Source organism: Fundulus heteroclitus, chromosome 22 (genome assembly GCF_011125445.2).
Source record: "Fundulus heteroclitus isolate FHET01 chromosome 22, MU-UCD_Fhet_4.1, whole genome shotgun sequence".
NCBI classification, from domain to species: domain Eukaryota; kingdom Metazoa; phylum Chordata; class Actinopteri; order Cyprinodontiformes; family Fundulidae; genus Fundulus; species Fundulus heteroclitus.
The window spans coordinates 38834809-38853375 of record NC_046382.1 but is presented as its reverse complement, the minus strand read 5'-3'; the positions used below and the strand labels follow the sequence as shown (position 1 = coordinate 38853375).

Sequence of the window (18567 nt, the reverse complement as noted above, 5' to 3'; positions counted from 1 at the left end):
TTTTGAAGCGGGAGGCGCTCACAGCTGCACTCATTTACTGAAGAGACCGTAAACTCAGAGCGATCAGTGTTTTACTAGTTGCCAAAGTCTCAAACAAGACATAAAAAAGTTCCTAAAGGCTATTGCATGTTGCTTTTGAATAGATTCGCTTGAGAGGCCTGAAAAGTAAATAGTTGGCAACAGTCAAGTGTTAATGAACGTAAGCGAGGCGAACGTGTGAGAGCAGAACATTAACCCCTCCCACCAGTCCTCTGTGTGTGTGGAGAAGATCGGCAAAACTATGTTGTGGGCACTGGAGTCTCCCTGAAAAATTTAATGTGACCTTAAAAATACCTTTAAGAGGCCCGATAAGACTGAAGCTTGTGGGTCCGCGTGGACTGTCCGATGTGGCCGGTTTGATACCGGATTTCGGTACCCATCCCTAACTTGAATAGGATAGGACTGCAGCAGTTCTGCACTAGGACTCCTATAACCCTGCAAGGATAACCAGCTATAGAAAATGGATGGCATTGGATAGATGGATCACAATTGATTTATTAAACTACTGAGTAAGTGGTTTACAAGCATAAATATCTTCAGCCCCCCCCCCCCCCCCCCCCCCCCAACTGCAATATAGGCCTGGCTGGTTACCAGGAGATTAGAGCTTAATTCATGTTTTTCTTTGTTCTATCTTCAAATGTATTTCGCACCACTATGATTCTTATGGGGTGTGTGTGTAAACCTATGTAACTTACTTGTGCTGTCCTGGTAACATAAAGATCTACTTAATAAATTATAATGATAAAGCGAAAAAACATATCTGTTAGGTTAACTTGTTCCACGATTTGCCCTTAGGTATGACTGTGTACAGTGATGACTGTCTGTCCTGTGAGTCTCTGTGTTGACATGTGATAGACTGGCAACCCGTCCTGAGTGAACTCCCTGACCCCTTGGGAATAGCCACCACCCTGCTGTGACCCTGGAAGGATAACCAGGTACAGAATATAAATGGATTGATGGTTTGAAAGCAAATGGATTTAAGAATCACACATTTAATATGTTTGACTGATTGAGTAGCATCCCACAGAACCTAGATCTTTTGTCTTGAAGACCCACCCATAACGTGGGCCCTGGTGTTTACATACACTTCCTCTCTGGCAACAGATTTCTGCCCCATGATGTATTTCAAAGCAACTAAATCTGTTGTTGTGGCAACAATGGCTTAAATCCATTAACCATGCAGCTGGAGCAATTTCCCTATTATACCATGCTGATCCCATAATGTTCAACATGTACCGTATGTCATTAAGGACCTTTTTTTTTTCTTTTTTTAACAGACATATGATGAAAATACCATACATTTATTTTCAAAATCGATTGTTCCAACAGTAAGAAGCTTCAGCCGAGGAATAGCGGAGATGGTCTTGTGATTTCAAGGGTGATTTGGGGGTGTATCAGGCAAATAGGAGTAGGAGTAAACAGGGACTAAAACAAGCATTGCTCCAATGAGAGTTCACGTCGCTTTATAGTGATTAACTTCACCCATGTCTAGCTGCTATACGATCCTCTGTGTAGCCAATAAGATTAGCTACAGTGGCAGCCAGGCCAAGATCCCGTGGACCCAGCAACATCTGTTCTCTTCATCCCAATTTATGGTTCGGACACCAGGGCCTCGCACACAAAACCGCAAAAGATGCACTGGGGAGAGTTTTGGGCAACTTTATAAACTTTGCTTTGTCCACAAAAAACTTACTGAACTGAGAATTCAAACAGAAAGGCAAGCTTCCTGTATGGGGTTCATGAGGCGACATGTTCGTCCTTAAGCAATTTGCACATTGAATAGACCACACAGTATTCCTATATTTAGTTTGCTCCTGGAGCCTAATGGCTATATAAACTAATTCAGACCTCTGTCCAACTTATTCAGCTCCCCGTATAAACACAGCGGAGGCCTCAGAGCGGAACGCAGCCGAGCCTGGCATAACTGGCATCTTGAGCACATAATCCCAACTACAACATGGCACAAAGGAGGAGAGAGGGGGATTAGGGGAAGAGGAAAGACGGGAGAGCACACAGGAGAAAAGGTCTGAGGTGGAGCAAAGAAAGGAGCGCGAGGGAAGGAGAGATGCCGGATAATCCAAAGGTGACAGGAGGTAAAAGGCACGGGGATCCCAGGCTGATTCACAAAGCTTTTTTTTTTGGCATTTAACAGGCAAACCTGTCCCTGGGGGTCGCCATGTGAACGTGATGCTGGCTTCAAGCTATGTGATAATCTCCAGGAAGCATCAACAGTGAAAGTGACACACGGATCCTGTAAGCGTGCAACCTGCAACTTAAACTCTGAAGGCAAAAATTGCAAAATGAGTTTCACATAGTGGCATGGGAATGCAGAAAGCACAAACCTTCATGTGTTTACAGTCAGCTTCCATGATATGTCAGCTGTATAAAAAGAAGTTTGGTCCATATTTGACATAGCAGTGAACTTTGGTTAAAGATACGCTTCAGGGGTGTATTTGCCTCACCAACAGGTGTACACCGACAATAAAAGGACAGCAGTAGAATGAAGTTTGCAATTCCACGACAGAATTTTCATATTCTGCTTAAACAGCCACAGTTTGCCACTGCATGTAGTCTGGACTCACACGAACTTAGCTTACCCGAACTACTTTCCTCTTTCTGACTGCTGAGCGATGGGATTATTTTCTCCTTCCCTCTGGTGCTGATTGGAATGATGGTGACGGTAAAGGCTGCACTGCAGGTCAAAGCAGGGAGGGATTAACTGGTGGGAACGGGCTCGGTACAAATCAGTCTGCTTGGTGATCATTTTTGGTCGAAAAAGTCACTTATACTGCTGTTCCACACTTAAAAGTCATCCCAATAGAATGTTTCCCAAAACTACATGCATTTAACTACAGCTTGCCTCTAAATGATCTTATACATTTAATAGTGACATATACTAGGGCTGCAACATGCAAGAATTCAACAGAGCAACATTTCACCTAACACGGGCTTGTTAACCAGAAAGCAGATTGAAAAACTGATTGAAACAGGTTCTGTATGTGACAAACTGTATCTGAAGTAAGATTAATTGATTTAACAGCTAAGGCTCGTAGCTTTAAATATTTGGAATGACTGTGATGGGTGGATATGATAAGGGATGTATATAAAGGAGTTTATTATGAGTAAAGTAAGGCAGGGAGAGGTGGGGTCAGCAAAGATTTCCCTTGAAAACCATCTCATTAAACGTTGCAACACAACACCATAATGGCTGCATGAGAAACTGATATCATTTACGCCACTAGTTTTATGCAAATTTCAACTTAATTTAGAAAGTTTGAAAGTAATAAAACTAAAAAGAGCTCCGTTCCCTCGTGAACTTTTGACAAAATTGCAAAAATGACTTTGGGATCCTGTGGGAACAAATTTGTCCAGCCAAACAACTGCTGCCCTAATGCCGCACTAATGCACACTTTCACGTTCATTTACTCACAGCCTGACCTCCTGGATCTCTCACTTCTCCTATTTTCATTTCACTAAAGCAACAACGGGATGAAGTCATGGACTGGCCAAAGAGCTACGACGCACGCCAGAGAAATATGAAATAAAAAAAACATTTCCCTTCTAGCACGGTGATCTCAGAGTGACTTCACACTTTACTTATTCAGTTTTAATGTTCACGTTGGGAAGTCATTCTGTCTGAAAGTGTAGCAGCTAAATAGCGGGAGATAAATTAAGTCATCGTATATCGTGTGCCTATCCCACTGTGTAAATCTCTAGTCAGAGAAAACAAGTCAAACATCTTAAGATGGAGTGTGCATGAGTGTAGGAATACATTACTTTGAGTTCCCACTTGTAAATGAAATTGGTTTCTTTTCCAGTCGTAAGCGCATTTGCACTGAGTACATTTCAACCTTCACTTCCCCAAGTTAAGATGCCGGAGCAGCCGCGCTTTGCATGTAAATCTCCTAAGTTTAAGCACACAGCCTACGCTTGCTGGCTTGCTCTCTGTCTGTCCCCCCCTTTTTTTTAAACACCCATACACACAATCTGTCTCTCTCTCTCTCTCTCTCTCTCTCTCTCTCTCTCTCTCTCTCTCTCTCTCTCTCTCTCCCCCACACAAAGACACACATGCACAAAGCTGCACAGCAAATCCAACTTAAACTTACTACAACTCCATAACTTGATTTCCCGTAAATGCACTGTAGGGCAACTCTGAAGCGAGTCGCTGGCAGAGGTGCAAATTCATGCGAGCAAGCACGCCGAAAAAACCCACACAGTCTACTCTGCAGACGGGGGGAACTGCACAAAGTCTCAAACAAGACACTCAGGCACCTACACACACAAATCAGTATTCAACTGTCTGCTAAATGACTATGGAAGCTGGCTTTTTCTTCTCTAAACATCCAACTTCCTGGTAAAAATGAGCTGCAGACTCTTTATATCGGAAAATAATAAGGAAAGTAGAATACAATGTCGAAAGATGGCTACGCTACATGCTCACTTGCCCATAATAAGAGTCAGATAACACTACAAACTGTCATTTGCTACAGGTATTGTAGGAAATGTTGCCTTTCCCACCTTATCCCTGTTACGATGTATATGATATGATTGAACTTGACTTTGTAAAGTGCCTTGAGATGACATGTTTCATGATTTGGCACTATATAAATAAAATTGAATTGAATTGAATTGAATTACTTCACCATAACCCTGCATTCTATCCAGCCACGCAAAAGGCCAAGATTTATTTTATGATTTTGTGAAAAAATCGGGTGCTGCCATCTGACCATAGAAACAGATTTTTTTTCAATTCATTTAAATTGTATTTATAAGTATTTATGAAACATGTCATCTCAAGGCACTTTCCAAAATCAAGTTCAATCAGATTATACAGATTGGGTCAGATTATACAGATTGGTCAAACATTTCCTATATAAGGAAACCAGTTGATTGCATCAAAGTCCCGACAAGCAGCATTCACTCCAGGGGAAGCGTAGAGCCACAGGGAGAGTCGTCTGTATTGTACATGGCTTTGCAGCAATCCCTCATACTGAGCAAGCATGAAGCGACAGTGGAAAGAAAAACTCTCCTTTAACGGGAAGGAACACCTCCGGCAGAACCGGGCTCAGTATGAGCTGAAATGACTACAAGCAATTCAAATTGGAGAACAGTAGGAGAACTCAGCAGAAAGAGAGAAATAGACCATGATGTCCTCCAGTAGCCTATAGCAGCATAACTATAGAGGTAGCTCAGGGTAACCTAAGCCACTCTAACTAGAAGCTTTGTCAAAAAGGAAATAGATTTTATTTATGTCAAGAAGACATTTTTTGGCTGTACTTGAGGAACTCTGGGATAATATCAGTTATACAATTATGTTATAATCCTCCACAGATATCTGGCGAGATTGGGTCACAGGCTAAGAAAGAAGCAGTGAGTACTTTCTCCACAAAAAATAATATTAAATAGTTTTATCATCAGCTGACAAATGTCCGGCTTCCTTAACAAGCGAACAGGTAAGTCATGTGTTTCCAAATGTAAGAAATCGTATTATTTCTTCAAGAAACACTTTGTCTATTTGAGTTTATAGGGTTTTGAAACATTTGGTATAATTTTCAATAGTGATGCACCGGAAAATAAAGTGCGGAACAGAATCAGACGATTTTCTGATCTTTTTTTGATCCATGAACAGGTCTGGGTATATTCGCTTTGCTGTGGATGCAGTTACTGCATGAAGAAATTAGCTATTTTCAGTATCAGCGACTTTAAAAGAGAACAAAACTTCAACAGATAACCAGAAGGTTGAAGTATTACCGTAACTCTGTAATAGAGAATGTTGCAAGCCTTTTAGAGATTTGAGACCCAAGCTAAAGACATTCTCTAGGAAAACCATGAGGAGACTGATTTTACAGTTAGTGATGCTAACTGAGCCGACCATGCTGATCATCACAATGATCCTTATTTGGTCACAATTGTGTGGAAATTCGGTTACAGCGTTCACAACCTACAGACATTTGGGAAACAATATTTGGAATAAAATGCTAAAGGCAGTTTAAGATAAGATAAGATGGTCTTTATTGATCTCACAATGGAGAAATTCACTCGTCACATCGGCTCATACAGGAAGGTGCAGAGTAGGGAATGTGCATTCAGTTATAATTATAAAATTTCAGCTTTAATTTAATCTTTGTAAACAATAGAAAAGATGATATAGAGACTGCTTGCAACAGTTGAAGGACAAAAAGAAAATATTTTGAATGCAATTTTAATAACTTCTCAAACCTACAGTTCTTAGAGAAAATCTGAATTCTTTAAAATGGGTATCACCAACTCAAAATGCTACAAAAAAAGGAGGTTGAAAATTGGCAACAAAATTTGATTTGGTGCATCCTTCATTTTCAGATAAAAACCTTAATATGCCGACTTAAGCCTAAAATGATTTATATTCCTTACTGATTTTGGTTAAAAAAACATTTTATTCAACTAAGAAGTTTGTTTGTGATAGGAAGACAGTTTGTTTTTCTTTACATTGTAATTTAAAAAAAATCAAAAATTGTTATAAGTACCTGTTTTTGGCACGTTCCCAATGTTTTTTGCTGATTTTTGTTTGTTAGTGACCTCTGAGTTTTGAAAGTTGGAAATGAATTCAAGTCAGGACACTGGCTAGGCCATTGTAAAATGCTAATCATAATTCCAGTCTAAAGAAATATGATTTCTTTAAGCCTAAGTCTTCTAGGAGTATGAATACTTTTGGGATTAACTGTTGGTTACAGATAAATCAGCATGTATTTTTCCTCTTGACATACTAGCCAGTCTATGTGAAAAACACTGGTGAAAGCTGTTTTGTGTCAATATTTGAATTATGTCCATTTTATAATGAAATATTTTGACCATTACCATCTTGTGATATCAAATGAAATGGTATTAGGCCAAGTTATAGGAACATAATTAAATAGCATTAGCCCTCAGTGTTTTTACTATGTAAAAACTTCAAAACTCAAAAAGGTAAAGCAATTGTTCCATAAAAAGGATACTTAAGGTGAAAAAAAAAAAATCAAGCCTGAAACGGTAATGAAAAAAACCCTTTAAAGTGAATCTGCTCAGGATTTTCCCTCAATGCATTCTCTATCTGCCAAAACCAATCACACCTTTGCCAAATCCACCAGCCAAGTCCTTCAGCTTGTCCTCCGAGCATAACGCGTGGAGCCTAAAAAGCTCTGCAGTGCCGCGTCAAAGCGGCCGCCAGGATCCCAGCTCCCGCCGGCTTTCCGCTGATACTGTATACGGATGTCAGCAGGAAGGAAATGCCCCCGCTCATTTTTCAAACCCTGAAAAAACGCAGCGGAGGCAGCCTTCTGGTGGGAGCGTGCTCATGTGTGTGTGTCATCATCAGTGATTTTAACGGATAAGCTCCGCATGCCCGACGGCGGCGTATTGTGAATCACCCATCAGGACACCTGGCTCTCCGCGGCGCCGCAAAAAAAAAAAAAAAGGTTGACTACATGCATCACTGTCAACGCAGACGCACATGAAGGAGGCGCGTTTTTGGCCTGCGCTGTCCTCTTCCCGGCCGAGCCGCATAACGTAACCCTTTCACCTCGTCCTGCGCCTGGCTGGCCACTGATAAGTGCCCCGCTCTCGGTCAATGCGAAGATGTGAATAATGGATGAAGTACAAGTTGAAGTACAAGCGACCACAGCCGGCATGGCAGGAGCAGGAGGAGTCTCTGTCTGCCATCTTCGTCCTGTCTTTTCCACCGTTCACATCTGTCATGACAAATCCGTTATTTTTTTTTGCTCCAAACATAACACCATTCAGTCCCTAGACAAACTAATTCCACTCAGAAAGTTGTTTTCTCCCACAGCCTCAAGTGTTCTCTCCCTCAGTCAGCCGCATTCACTGTTTAGCGTGTTATTTGACCTTAAAACCACTCGCACCGTGTCGGCCTCACTCAGCGTATAAACGAGGCTGTCGCCCGCACGGAAACACACATTGCTTTCCATTCCCTGTAGGTGCTGCAATCATGCCAGCTCCCATTCCCGTAACGTTTTTTCACGTTTCATAATAACGCGCGTCGCGATCCCCTTTTTCTTGACCGCGCACGAGAGCAACGTACGCACGCGTGCGTCGCCGGCTCGGTGTGAAAGCGGTTGTGGCATTTTGTGCGCCGTTTGTGCAGCTCGGTGCCAGTAGACTGTGGGGGGTGTTTTGACTCATGCTAGTTATTCCTTCAAGGCTCACGGCATACTCAGTGACCTGTGCAGATGTGCTCGAGCACATCTGAGGTGGTGGTGAGTGAGGAGTCTGGCATTGGATAATTTGGAGTGAATACGAAATGCGAAACCGAGTCCGTCCTGTTTCGTGATTTTGCATCAGGAGTAGATTTGCAATGAAGAAAAAAATTGCCGTTGACCAGAATCTGCTTGACCAGCCCCGATGGGTGGCCAAATGATCCAAAGTCTTAGAAATCGGATATTTTGCGGTTCAGTGAACACGTGTAACTAAATGCTACCAGGTCACCCTGACAACACACTCCTTGGAGTCGTTCCTGTTACCGAACTAGGAGACTTCAACATTGCTATTTTCAGTATCAGTCAGTGTTTTAAAATTCAAATATCAAATCAATTTTATTTATATAGCGCCAAATCATGAAACATGTCATCTCAAGGCACTTTACAAAATCAAGTTCAATCATATTATACAGATTGGGTCAGATTATACAGATTGGTCAAAAATGTCCTATATAAGGAAACCAGTTGATTGCATCAAAGTCCCGACAAGCAGCTTTCACTCCTGGGGAAGTGTAGAGCCACAGGGAGAGTCGTCTGCATTGTACATGGCTTTGCAGCAATCCCTCATACTGAGCAAGCATGAAGCGACAGTGGAAAGAAAAACTCCCCATTAACGGGAAGGAAAACCTCCAGCAGAACCGGGCTCAGTGTGAACGGTCATCTGCCTCGACCGACTGGGGGTTAAGGAAGACAGAGCAGAGACACAACAAGTCAAAAGAAACATAAAGACGTAAACCGCCATGTAAAAGGGACATTTGTTTTCTACATCGTTGTGAGAGTGCTACGGTTTATTCTGGCTGCAAGAAAGTGAGAGAGAGCAATACTTTCAAGCAGATGTGTAACAGGAAGGCTAGCCGGGTGAGGTTGCCATGTTTTATCCTTTTAAGCTTTAAACATCTCTCTGTAATGGGACGTGCACGATTTTGACGGTATGCCAGCCTTTTAAGATCTTCACGTTGCTCCCCGTGTCCATGAATGACAGCTGCTTTTACTGATTGGACAAATCTGTGGCCATGCTCATACTAATTTGTCACCTGGCGTGTCTCGGCTAAAGAGAAAGAGTTTTCAGTAAAGCTTCACAAAGGCCATAATACTCGGGTTAATACACTGTCCTCTCAGATGAGAAAATAGAAATAACCACAAAGAAAGAATAAAACAATTTAACACATGAATATTATAGCATGCTTTGTATCGCTGTTATCCCTAAAATATAAATATGCTCAGGGTGAAGGTTAGGAAGGTGTAAATGTTCACAATATATGTATTTATAACTGTTGTTTTAGTAATGCTAGCCTCACTAACTGAGCTAAATGCTAAGAATCTAAAAATAAATTGATATTTCAGCTCTATAATCATTTGTTCTGGTATTACATGAAATTGGAATACTTACCTGTAAGGCCAGGAAAAAATGTGTTTTTAATCTTTTTGTATTTTTTGAAAGAAAAACTGGAATTAACCAAACTTTTAATACAGCATAAAGCTTTACAAAAGGTAGAGATTAAATATTTGCCACAGAATGCTGATCAGTGACAATAATAATAATAATAACAAGAAGGAAATCCTGGACTACAAATGAAACTTTTCCCCGTGTTACAAACAAGTCCTACTCCAAAAAGATTAAGAATCTTTCTCTCTCTTCGTATCGTCTCTTTGCAAACTGTTTGCATGTCCGGATAGACATGAAAGAAAAAAAAGGGAATCTCCAAATCCATGACATTGCCTCTTTAAAACAAAATCATTCCATTTGGCCTTTTCAGACGGCATGAAGTACCCTCTTCTATCAGGGGAAACAGATGCGTCACGTTCATGAATTATGCATTTACCACATCAAAAACAGTCCCATGATTTCTGAACATCATGACTCATGGCTCTTGACTAATGCTGCACACTTCCCACCAAGAAATTGACAATTTCACTGATGTTTGTATTATGCTTAATGACCTTTCAAAAAAAAAAAAAGTAGACACTTCTTTTTCCATTTTATATTTAGTTTATGGTTAAAAAAAAAAAAAAAAAAAAAAAGATTCTCAAGTGGTTCTTTTTGTGGCCTTTCATGATTTTTTTCTTCTTCTTAAGAATCATCATGTAAAATAAGCCTTTTCTTTCCAACAATTGCGACTTATTTGGCTCAGGAAAGGCTCAGGAAAGGATGCTCACTCAGTTAATGACCGTGGCTTATCCAAAAGATAGCTCACCATAAGAAAAGGACTGTCTGTCCCTTGTGGTAGAGAATACCATTAAAGGTTCTTTACTTTGCCATTTGTTGACTGGGAATTTGACCAATGATTAAAGCTCCTATTATGGTAAGAATTTAGCCACTCAATCAAAATGATTCAGTACTGATAGAAATAGCGATGCCTTGATAAAATTATATTATCCTATAAACCGGTCTAGTCTTTTAATATTAAACCTTGGCCTCTCGTGCTTATACTTTAAAAATGTTGCCAAAATCAGAACAAGGGACAGTAAATGCTTCACAATTTTGTAGTTTCAAAGTGGAGAAAAATAACTCTATATTTTAGCCGTATTACATGGGCTACTGTAATTGTATTCCATTTCACTCACTCCAACAAGAGATTCAGGAGTCTCTTGTTAATTTTCTTGTCTTTGAAAGAAATCTTTTTTCCTACTGGAAATGTCTGTGGGCTGGCTATAATTCAAAGCTCATGGTTAATTAAGGTACTATAGTGTTCTGGTTATATATTACAATACAGTCCTGATCAAAATTATAAGACCAGGGAAAACGTAATTGTATCCGATATCACTCGAAATGGCGGGTTGCAAGCTAAGCATAAAAATGCAAAAAGCAGAAACGGGAGCAAAAGACAAAAAAAGTTGAGCGGACAATTTATTCAAAAAGACATTTCAATTCCAATAGATTATTCCCAAAAACGTATAAAAAATAAATCCCTCTGGTTGACCACTTCAAAAACCTTTTTACGCGTGCCTTATGCTCAATGGTTCCTAAAGGCTGATGTGAAAGTTTCTCCATGTGGATCCCCCTTCACACGAGGCATCCACCATCTGAAACTGATGTCCCACTTTGTGAACCTATACCTATGCATCCTATTGTTTACAATTGGATTTTGATCAGGAACACATGCAGGATGGTCCAAAAGACATTATTCTCCTGGTATATTCTCCTCAAACTGTATTTGCAGAGCATTCTCTTTCATGCAACCAGGTGTAATATAACGTGCTTTAGAGATGTTGTAAAAATATGTACATAAAACCACTAGACGCAGACACATTAGAAGTCATTTTGTCAGACGAGATATGTCCTGTGGATAGACCAGGACATCCCCACAGGACAAAGACACTCAGTCAAGAGGGATGGCTACATTTCAGCATAGCTAGCCATGATTTGATCTCTCTGCACAATTTGAAGCTCCATTGTTGGATTGAAGGAAAAAACTCCCAGAATTATAATGGAGCCTCCACCACTGTGCTACATCGACAACATCTCCCCTCAAATTTTCTTGTTATACTGAACATGTTGAAAGCCACCAAGTCCAGATTGATTTATCTTATTTTATTTGCTTGTCAGAAAATAAAACAATAACCTTCCAATATCCTTCTTTTATTTGCTATCAGGTCATGGTAGTGTGACCCCCTGACATAAACTAACAAGACAATCTGATTAAGGCCTTCATTTTTTCATGACTTTATAGTCATGAAAGGTCTTAGGCTTTGGATCCTCTGTTTGGTCTCTTGCTCGTATTTGTTTATTTTGCATTTTGAAACTCTAATTAAAACTCAGCTATGTTCCTAAAGCAGCGAATGCTTGCAATTTCTAAATGGTCTAAAGATTTTGCTCAGGGGTGTTTACCTGACTTGACACATATGGCTGCAGTCCTTGAAAAAAAAACACACATCTAGCTCTATCTGATTATGTTTTGTTGTTGGCTGCTATGCTATCATCAGCACGTTTACTCTGTTTTGATATGGCTCTGTCAAGCTTGAAGAAAAACAATGTTCTCCTACTATACGATCAGTGTGCTTCGCTTTGAACAACGTGATATGCTTTGTTAAATAGCAGATCACTTGAATGCCCACATTTATGTTTGTTCTTCTAATTTTAATACATTTAATCTTGGTCTACAGTAATCATAATATGCAATTATTGGAAAACTCTTCAACATCGCCCCTGCATGTACATTTGAAGCTCACTTGCTAACTAAGGACTAGTTGAATTTAAAGCCACTTTCTTAAAACTATGCATAGCACGGAGAGCATTTCTGAGTTCATACTGTGAGCACGCAGGAAGAAAAAGCACTCATGACCTAAACTGATCCTTAGTAACTACCGTGAACAAAACACCGGCATTTTTCAAGTTTTCCCCTTTCATTCCGGCTGCTATCTAAAACTATTACCTGCCAGGCAACTCCAGAACTTGCCGTCTTCGCCCAACATGTCTTCTTGCACAAGAAACCCATTTCACATTGTTTGACTAAAAAGGTGTGATTCTCCTGGCTGAAGAGAAGAAAAAAAAAAGGGCTTTTGACCTGCCAGACAAAGGTTCCAACTGCGCCGCTTTTAATCTGACGTGAAGCTTTTGTCCACATGACAGATTTCTGGAACGGGAGGAAGAAAAAGGGCTAAAAGGGAATAAAAGAAGGGACATTTCTCATGGCAGCTGATGGGATTTCAACATGGATATCCTCCGTTCTAACAGCATTCTGGTTGGACTGAGGGTCTCCAGAGCACTTTTTGCTCCAATCCAATGACATGTGATATTAAAGACGCTGTGAGTTCTTCATCGGTGATAATCCTTGATGTTTGATAACAGAGTGGCTGCTCTCTCTTGGGTAACACGCCCAGCTGACTTTCCTGAAGCAACAATCATGTTTAATGTATTGTTCTATAAATCTGAACCACCCGGATGCTTTTTTTTTTTTGTACTGTTGTTTCAAAAATATTGTGTATATATTGTTCTTTGTTAAATCCTGATCACACAAAACTCCACCACAACATACATTTTTGTTCTGTGTCAAAAAGAAATCTATAATCACAAGATATAACCTGGTTTTACAGTTGTTGTTTTTTTTTTTTTTTTTTTTTTTTAGCTTTTTCTAACACAGTTGCCTCCTATAAATTTGTAATTTCCTGAAATACAGCAGCATCAAAAGCTCTGGTTATTACCTGGGACAATAGATCTTTTTAAGAGACAATCTTGGAGAAACAATATTTACAGTTGAGCCCTCGGAGGCATCCATATTCCCGCTGCAGAGCGGAGGGATAGAAGTTTTTAATTAATCCTAACGCACGCATCCCTGAGGGTATACACACACACACACACACACACACACACATCAAACTCACTCACTCAAACACACTGCCACAAAACAAACACACACAAAACACAGAGTTAACATTTAGGGCTGAGAGCCAAACAGTGGAAATCTCAACGCTTGCCATAGACGCTTCTCTGAGTTTGTCAAAATAAAATGTCTACGAGCTAGGATAAATCTGAGAGATGATGACACGCACATTTACATCATCCTAACCATTCTCTGCTTTTTTCCCCCTCTTTTGCTTCTCCAGTACCAGAGCTTCCTCACAGTAACAGAACTACTGGGTTACACAGCTAATGTAATGGATTACCTCTGAGCGTGCCTACATGTCTCCACAGTGTTTTAGAGCTGATTGAGGAGGAGGCACAGCATTCACTACATTGCAGGTGTGTTATTCACATATATTTAGAATTATTTACTGATGCAAAATCTTGAGTCAGCCCTTACTCCTATATCACTTCCTTCCAAGCAGACAAACACACACACACGCACACACACACATATATATATATATATATATATATATACATATATATATATATATATATATATACATATATATATATATATATATATATATATATACATACATATATACATACACATATATATATATATATATATATATATATATATATATATATATATATATATATATATATACATACATATATACATACACAATTTTTTTTTCTGTAATTGACTGTGTCTATTAATATGGATTTTTCTATCGCTTGATGCTGATATTTAAATGGGCCACGACAAGAAATTAAATTTTTCTGAGGTTTTGGGGGTATAATATGGTCTGTTGTGCACTGATGAGGTCATGTTAAAGCCTAAATGATATACCAAAGGACCTGCTCGAGACAGTCAGCTTTTTTAATTGGCTCAAAAACGGTCATATCAGCAAACAGTTGTCTTTCTACATCTCCCTGTATCGGCTCGAAAAGGAGGCAGTCACCGCTGATGACACGGAGAGCAAAAATCCCATATTCAACCTCAAACTAACTTCACAGCAGTTACTAAAAAGGAGAGCTGCTATGTCCAAGATTGCTCAAAAATGTATGAAGTTTCCACTCACTCCCGAAGGACGAGAAGATTACAGAAGCGTTTATAAGGACTTTGCTGAAGACTGTTTCCTGTGGGCGAATTCAAGTTGTGGTTTTCAAACAAACAGATTTTAAAAAGGTAGTGACCACAACGCTGTCATTACCCGTAAGTTTATTTCATTTCTAAAGGCTGTCAAATATAAGGAAGCTGTGTTTGTAGCTAAAAGATCTGGCTGGCTGATGATCACTGATGATCTGTCACTGTGAACTAGTGGACAGCCTACACCGCAGTGGGAGCTGGCTACGGTACCGGGTAGTAAGTGCAGCCGCAGCTAGTTCCCCGCTGCGCTGCGGTCGATGTGGCTTTTTATTTCGGCCCCAATGTGTTGAATCGTGCCACCAGGTTAAAACCTTTAGTCAGATTGGCCTCGCCTATCCAACAAGCTGCTACACAAACTTTTCAACCAGCCATAAAACAAAAAGTTGTGTGTGTGTGTGTGTGTGTGTGTGTGTGTGTGTGTGTGTGTGTGTGTGTGTGGTGGTGGGATGGGGGGGGTAGCCAATCAGAGTGAAGTCAATTACCGCAACCAACCCTTTTACTGAGGACTTTTGGCCTGACAAAACAGCAAGTTGGTGTTGTTTTTTTATGAAATTATTTGGAGAAGTTACATATGCAGCAAAATCAACAACATGAAATTGTTTACAGTGATGTCATGGCACCTTTAAGTTTCCTGGACTTCCTGTATTAAACTTAATTTACAATGATCCTTCGTGCCTCCTGTATGTTTTTGGGTCCTCTGCACGACAAGTTTATGGCACCTATGAAACAATCTGGCATAAAAAGGCATAATTTAGGGATTAACAAGTCATGGTGAGGTGTATTTTCTGTAACAATGCCACATGATTAAGCTAAGCTAAGCATCCATGGATTTCTTTTTAATGCCTTAGCCTTAGCGTTGCAACTTTGAGACACCAAATGAGCCAGACATATGCAACCACTGTTGCAGAATCTACGTATACAGATGTTACTCACACGTTGCAGTTGTGATGCAATAATGTTACCTGATCTGCTTCAAGTGGCTCCAACTACCAGCAGCTTGACCTATTTTCTCATTATTTCAGTAAAAACTTGACAAGTTCAAGGCATTTATGGACTTTGAGTAGATCACTGAATTGCCGTCTTTATATGGTAAAGAAAAATAGTACCAGATTTAAAAAAAAAAAAACGTATCTGTGAATTGTGTCCCGAATTTTTTTATTGCCCCTATGATTACACAGTCATTGGGGAGTTGCATCCCCATGTGTTGAAGGGGCCTTCCCTGATTGCTACAGAGAAAAGCAAGACTAGTTTACGTGCAGGACTGCACGGCAATTTATTCTGTCCCAAGAGGCCATTCATCCAAGAACTGCCAAGGCACTCAATTCAAATCCAAAACAGGGGACGCATAAAAAGCAACACCATAAATACCATAAATAGTCCTCGTATATTTATACCATAAATATACGAGGACTTGATGTTCTGAAGAAAGTGAGCTTCGTTTCATGCATAGACCCATGTCATCAGTAATTTGTTTTATTGGCCTGATGTGATATTCTAATCTTAAATGCCTTGTTTTCATTAGCCGTAAATGATAAAACCTCATAATTAACAGCAATGAGGGCTTGAAAACATCTTTCTGTGTGCAATTAATCTACTTGTTTCATTTAGTGAATTGACTGACTCAAATAATTACAATTGTCAATAATATTCTAATTCATTGAATATTACTTTATATTGCCATTCAATTGCTATTGAATCCTAAAAGCTGCATGTGTTCAATTAGTTTTAAAATAGAGTAGATATATATTTTACTGCTTCCATCTAACTCAGTCACAGAGTTCACACAATATGGTCCGTTTCTAAATGCTGTTTGTGATTCAGGTGAACGATGAGCAGATCTCATGCAGCTTATTTTAAAACTGTCTTTGCTCAGGAAATCTGAAAAGAAAACAGATCATTTCTGCAACCACCTTTCCCTTTTGAACTAATCAATGAAAACAGGTGGATATTTTGGCCTGTAAGATAAACTTTACATGTTGGGCAAATTTTCCACACACCGTAGTTCCGTCACTTTCACAAGTCTGTTCTTCATAAAAGCTATAAAGAGGACTAACATTTAAGTGGCTACTGTTGTAAATATTGAATATGTGATTTAAGCTTCATTTTCGAAAGGTAACTTCCCAGAACACCAGGGGATCTCACGCTCCTTTATCCTTTCATTATCTCTTCAAAAACAAATAAGCACAAACTGCTGCAAAATAAATGAAATATCTTTTTGCAAAACAGCAGCCGAGAGCTATTGCCTCATTATTTGGGAAAACACAAAAAAAAGAACAACTCTTAAATATCTTCTGAAAGAAAACGGTATTAAAACAGGTGAGTGAAGAAGTGAAATCAAGCGAATAAAACGTGTTCTGCCCAGCAGGTTTTAGTCCACGCGCAGCAACCGTGATTCAGGCTCACAGCCTTGATGTAATCCTCCCTTCAGCAAGACCTGCAGCACAAAGTGTTTGCCAAAGAGAGAGCATGTCTGCTTCTGATTGGTTGTGCATGCATGCAAATGTGCATCCACACAGAATGATGCTCTGAGCTCATGGACTCGCTTTCTCGAGTGATGAATGCCTTCGTGGCCCAACCTCAGATTGCATAAAGTCACAAGGAGGTGCTCGGAGCGCGCGGGCGTGCAGGATGTTTATTAACCCCAAATGCAGCGAATCATAACATAAAATGTAGTCAAACGCGTCGCAGGTTGGTTTCTCAGCAGTTCCGGGATGTGAAATGAATGATTTTCCCCTCCCGCCAACACGGCCTCCAATAAGCTGTTTTTTGGCCATAAAACTAATGTAGCGGTCACGAAGACTGACTGCCCTCTAAAATGGAAATTCATAAGCCAAAATGGCACAGTGGGAACATCAAAACCTGACATTCCCGCTGGTTCTGTCTTCCCCACACGTTAGCCACGACCCTCGCTTCCTCCTCCCTCCATTTATCCCCTTCTTCTCTGGGGTGGTTGAACATCCTACTGACGAGGAAACGGTTGATTTCTCTCCTGGCAAATCGGACAGATGGACTGCAACAGTCATCGGAACTTTCAACAAGGAGAAGGAGTGAAATAAGTCTACTTGAAGGTGATATGACCACTGTTCGCCTTCTATTTTGGATTCAATTAACTTCAAATCAGTTTAGTTATATACAACCATCTTGGCTAGCAGGGCCTTGGCTTTATTAGCATGGTGTGCAACTAAGAAAGTAACAGGAACCAGGGGTACGAAACCATTAAACAAGTGAATGGTTTGCCCTTTTATGGGCCAGGTGAATGGGCCAGGTGAATGGTTTGGCCTTTTATGGGCCAAAGCAGATGAATCAAAGCCAACACTTCACGACAGATACGCCATCCACCTGGCTCTGATGGCGTAGCATTGGTTTTAAAGTTTGACATCGTTTCCCATCTTTTCTGATCTCTGTGTCTCAAGCTGCGTAAACAAAACAGTCATGCATCATCAGACACACAAAGACACAACACGTTACCCAGTATGGCCCAATTTGGATGAGCTCTCCTGTTTCTACTGGGGTCCTGAAGCTCCGTCGAGGAGGGGCTCCCTCGGCCCAGAACAGCCTCTCTTCCCTGGGACACTATGCCCCCGGCAGCCCCCCTGCCTGGAGCTGAAGTGGCAGAGCTGCTCCACGGTTCCCCATCCTCTGCAAAAGATGTGCTTCATTCAGGACCACCAAGTAAAATCCACCGGGTGCTCAGCAGGAGGGAAGGAGGAAAGGGGGAACCCAGGTCAAAGGGAAAATCTCACAGCAGGACAGGAAAGAAATCATTCAGATCGGTTTGTGTGAAGAACAAGTTGTTGTTTTTTTTTAAGGAAAAGGTGGCAAAGGCAGAAGGAGAACAGAGGAACACAAAGGAGCAA

The 18567-nt window shown here is 40.4% G+C and overlaps 1 protein-coding gene across 2 annotated transcripts in view; it reads right to left on the bottom strand.

Moving 5' to 3' along the window:
* The window catches only part of LOC105933367 (GDNF family receptor alpha-1-like), a 117343-nt gene that overhangs the window by 68622 nt on the left and 30154 nt on the right, over window positions 1-18567 (bottom strand). The window contains exon 4 of one of the 2 annotated variants that reach the window (XM_036126730.1): window positions 18179-18349. The exons of the other annotated variant lie outside the window; for it this stretch is intronic. Coding sequence (XP_035982623.1) covers window positions 18179-18349 — 171 coding nt within the window. The remainder of the gene's footprint in view (window positions 1-18178; window positions 18350-18567) is intronic. 2 annotated transcript variants of the gene reach the window in all.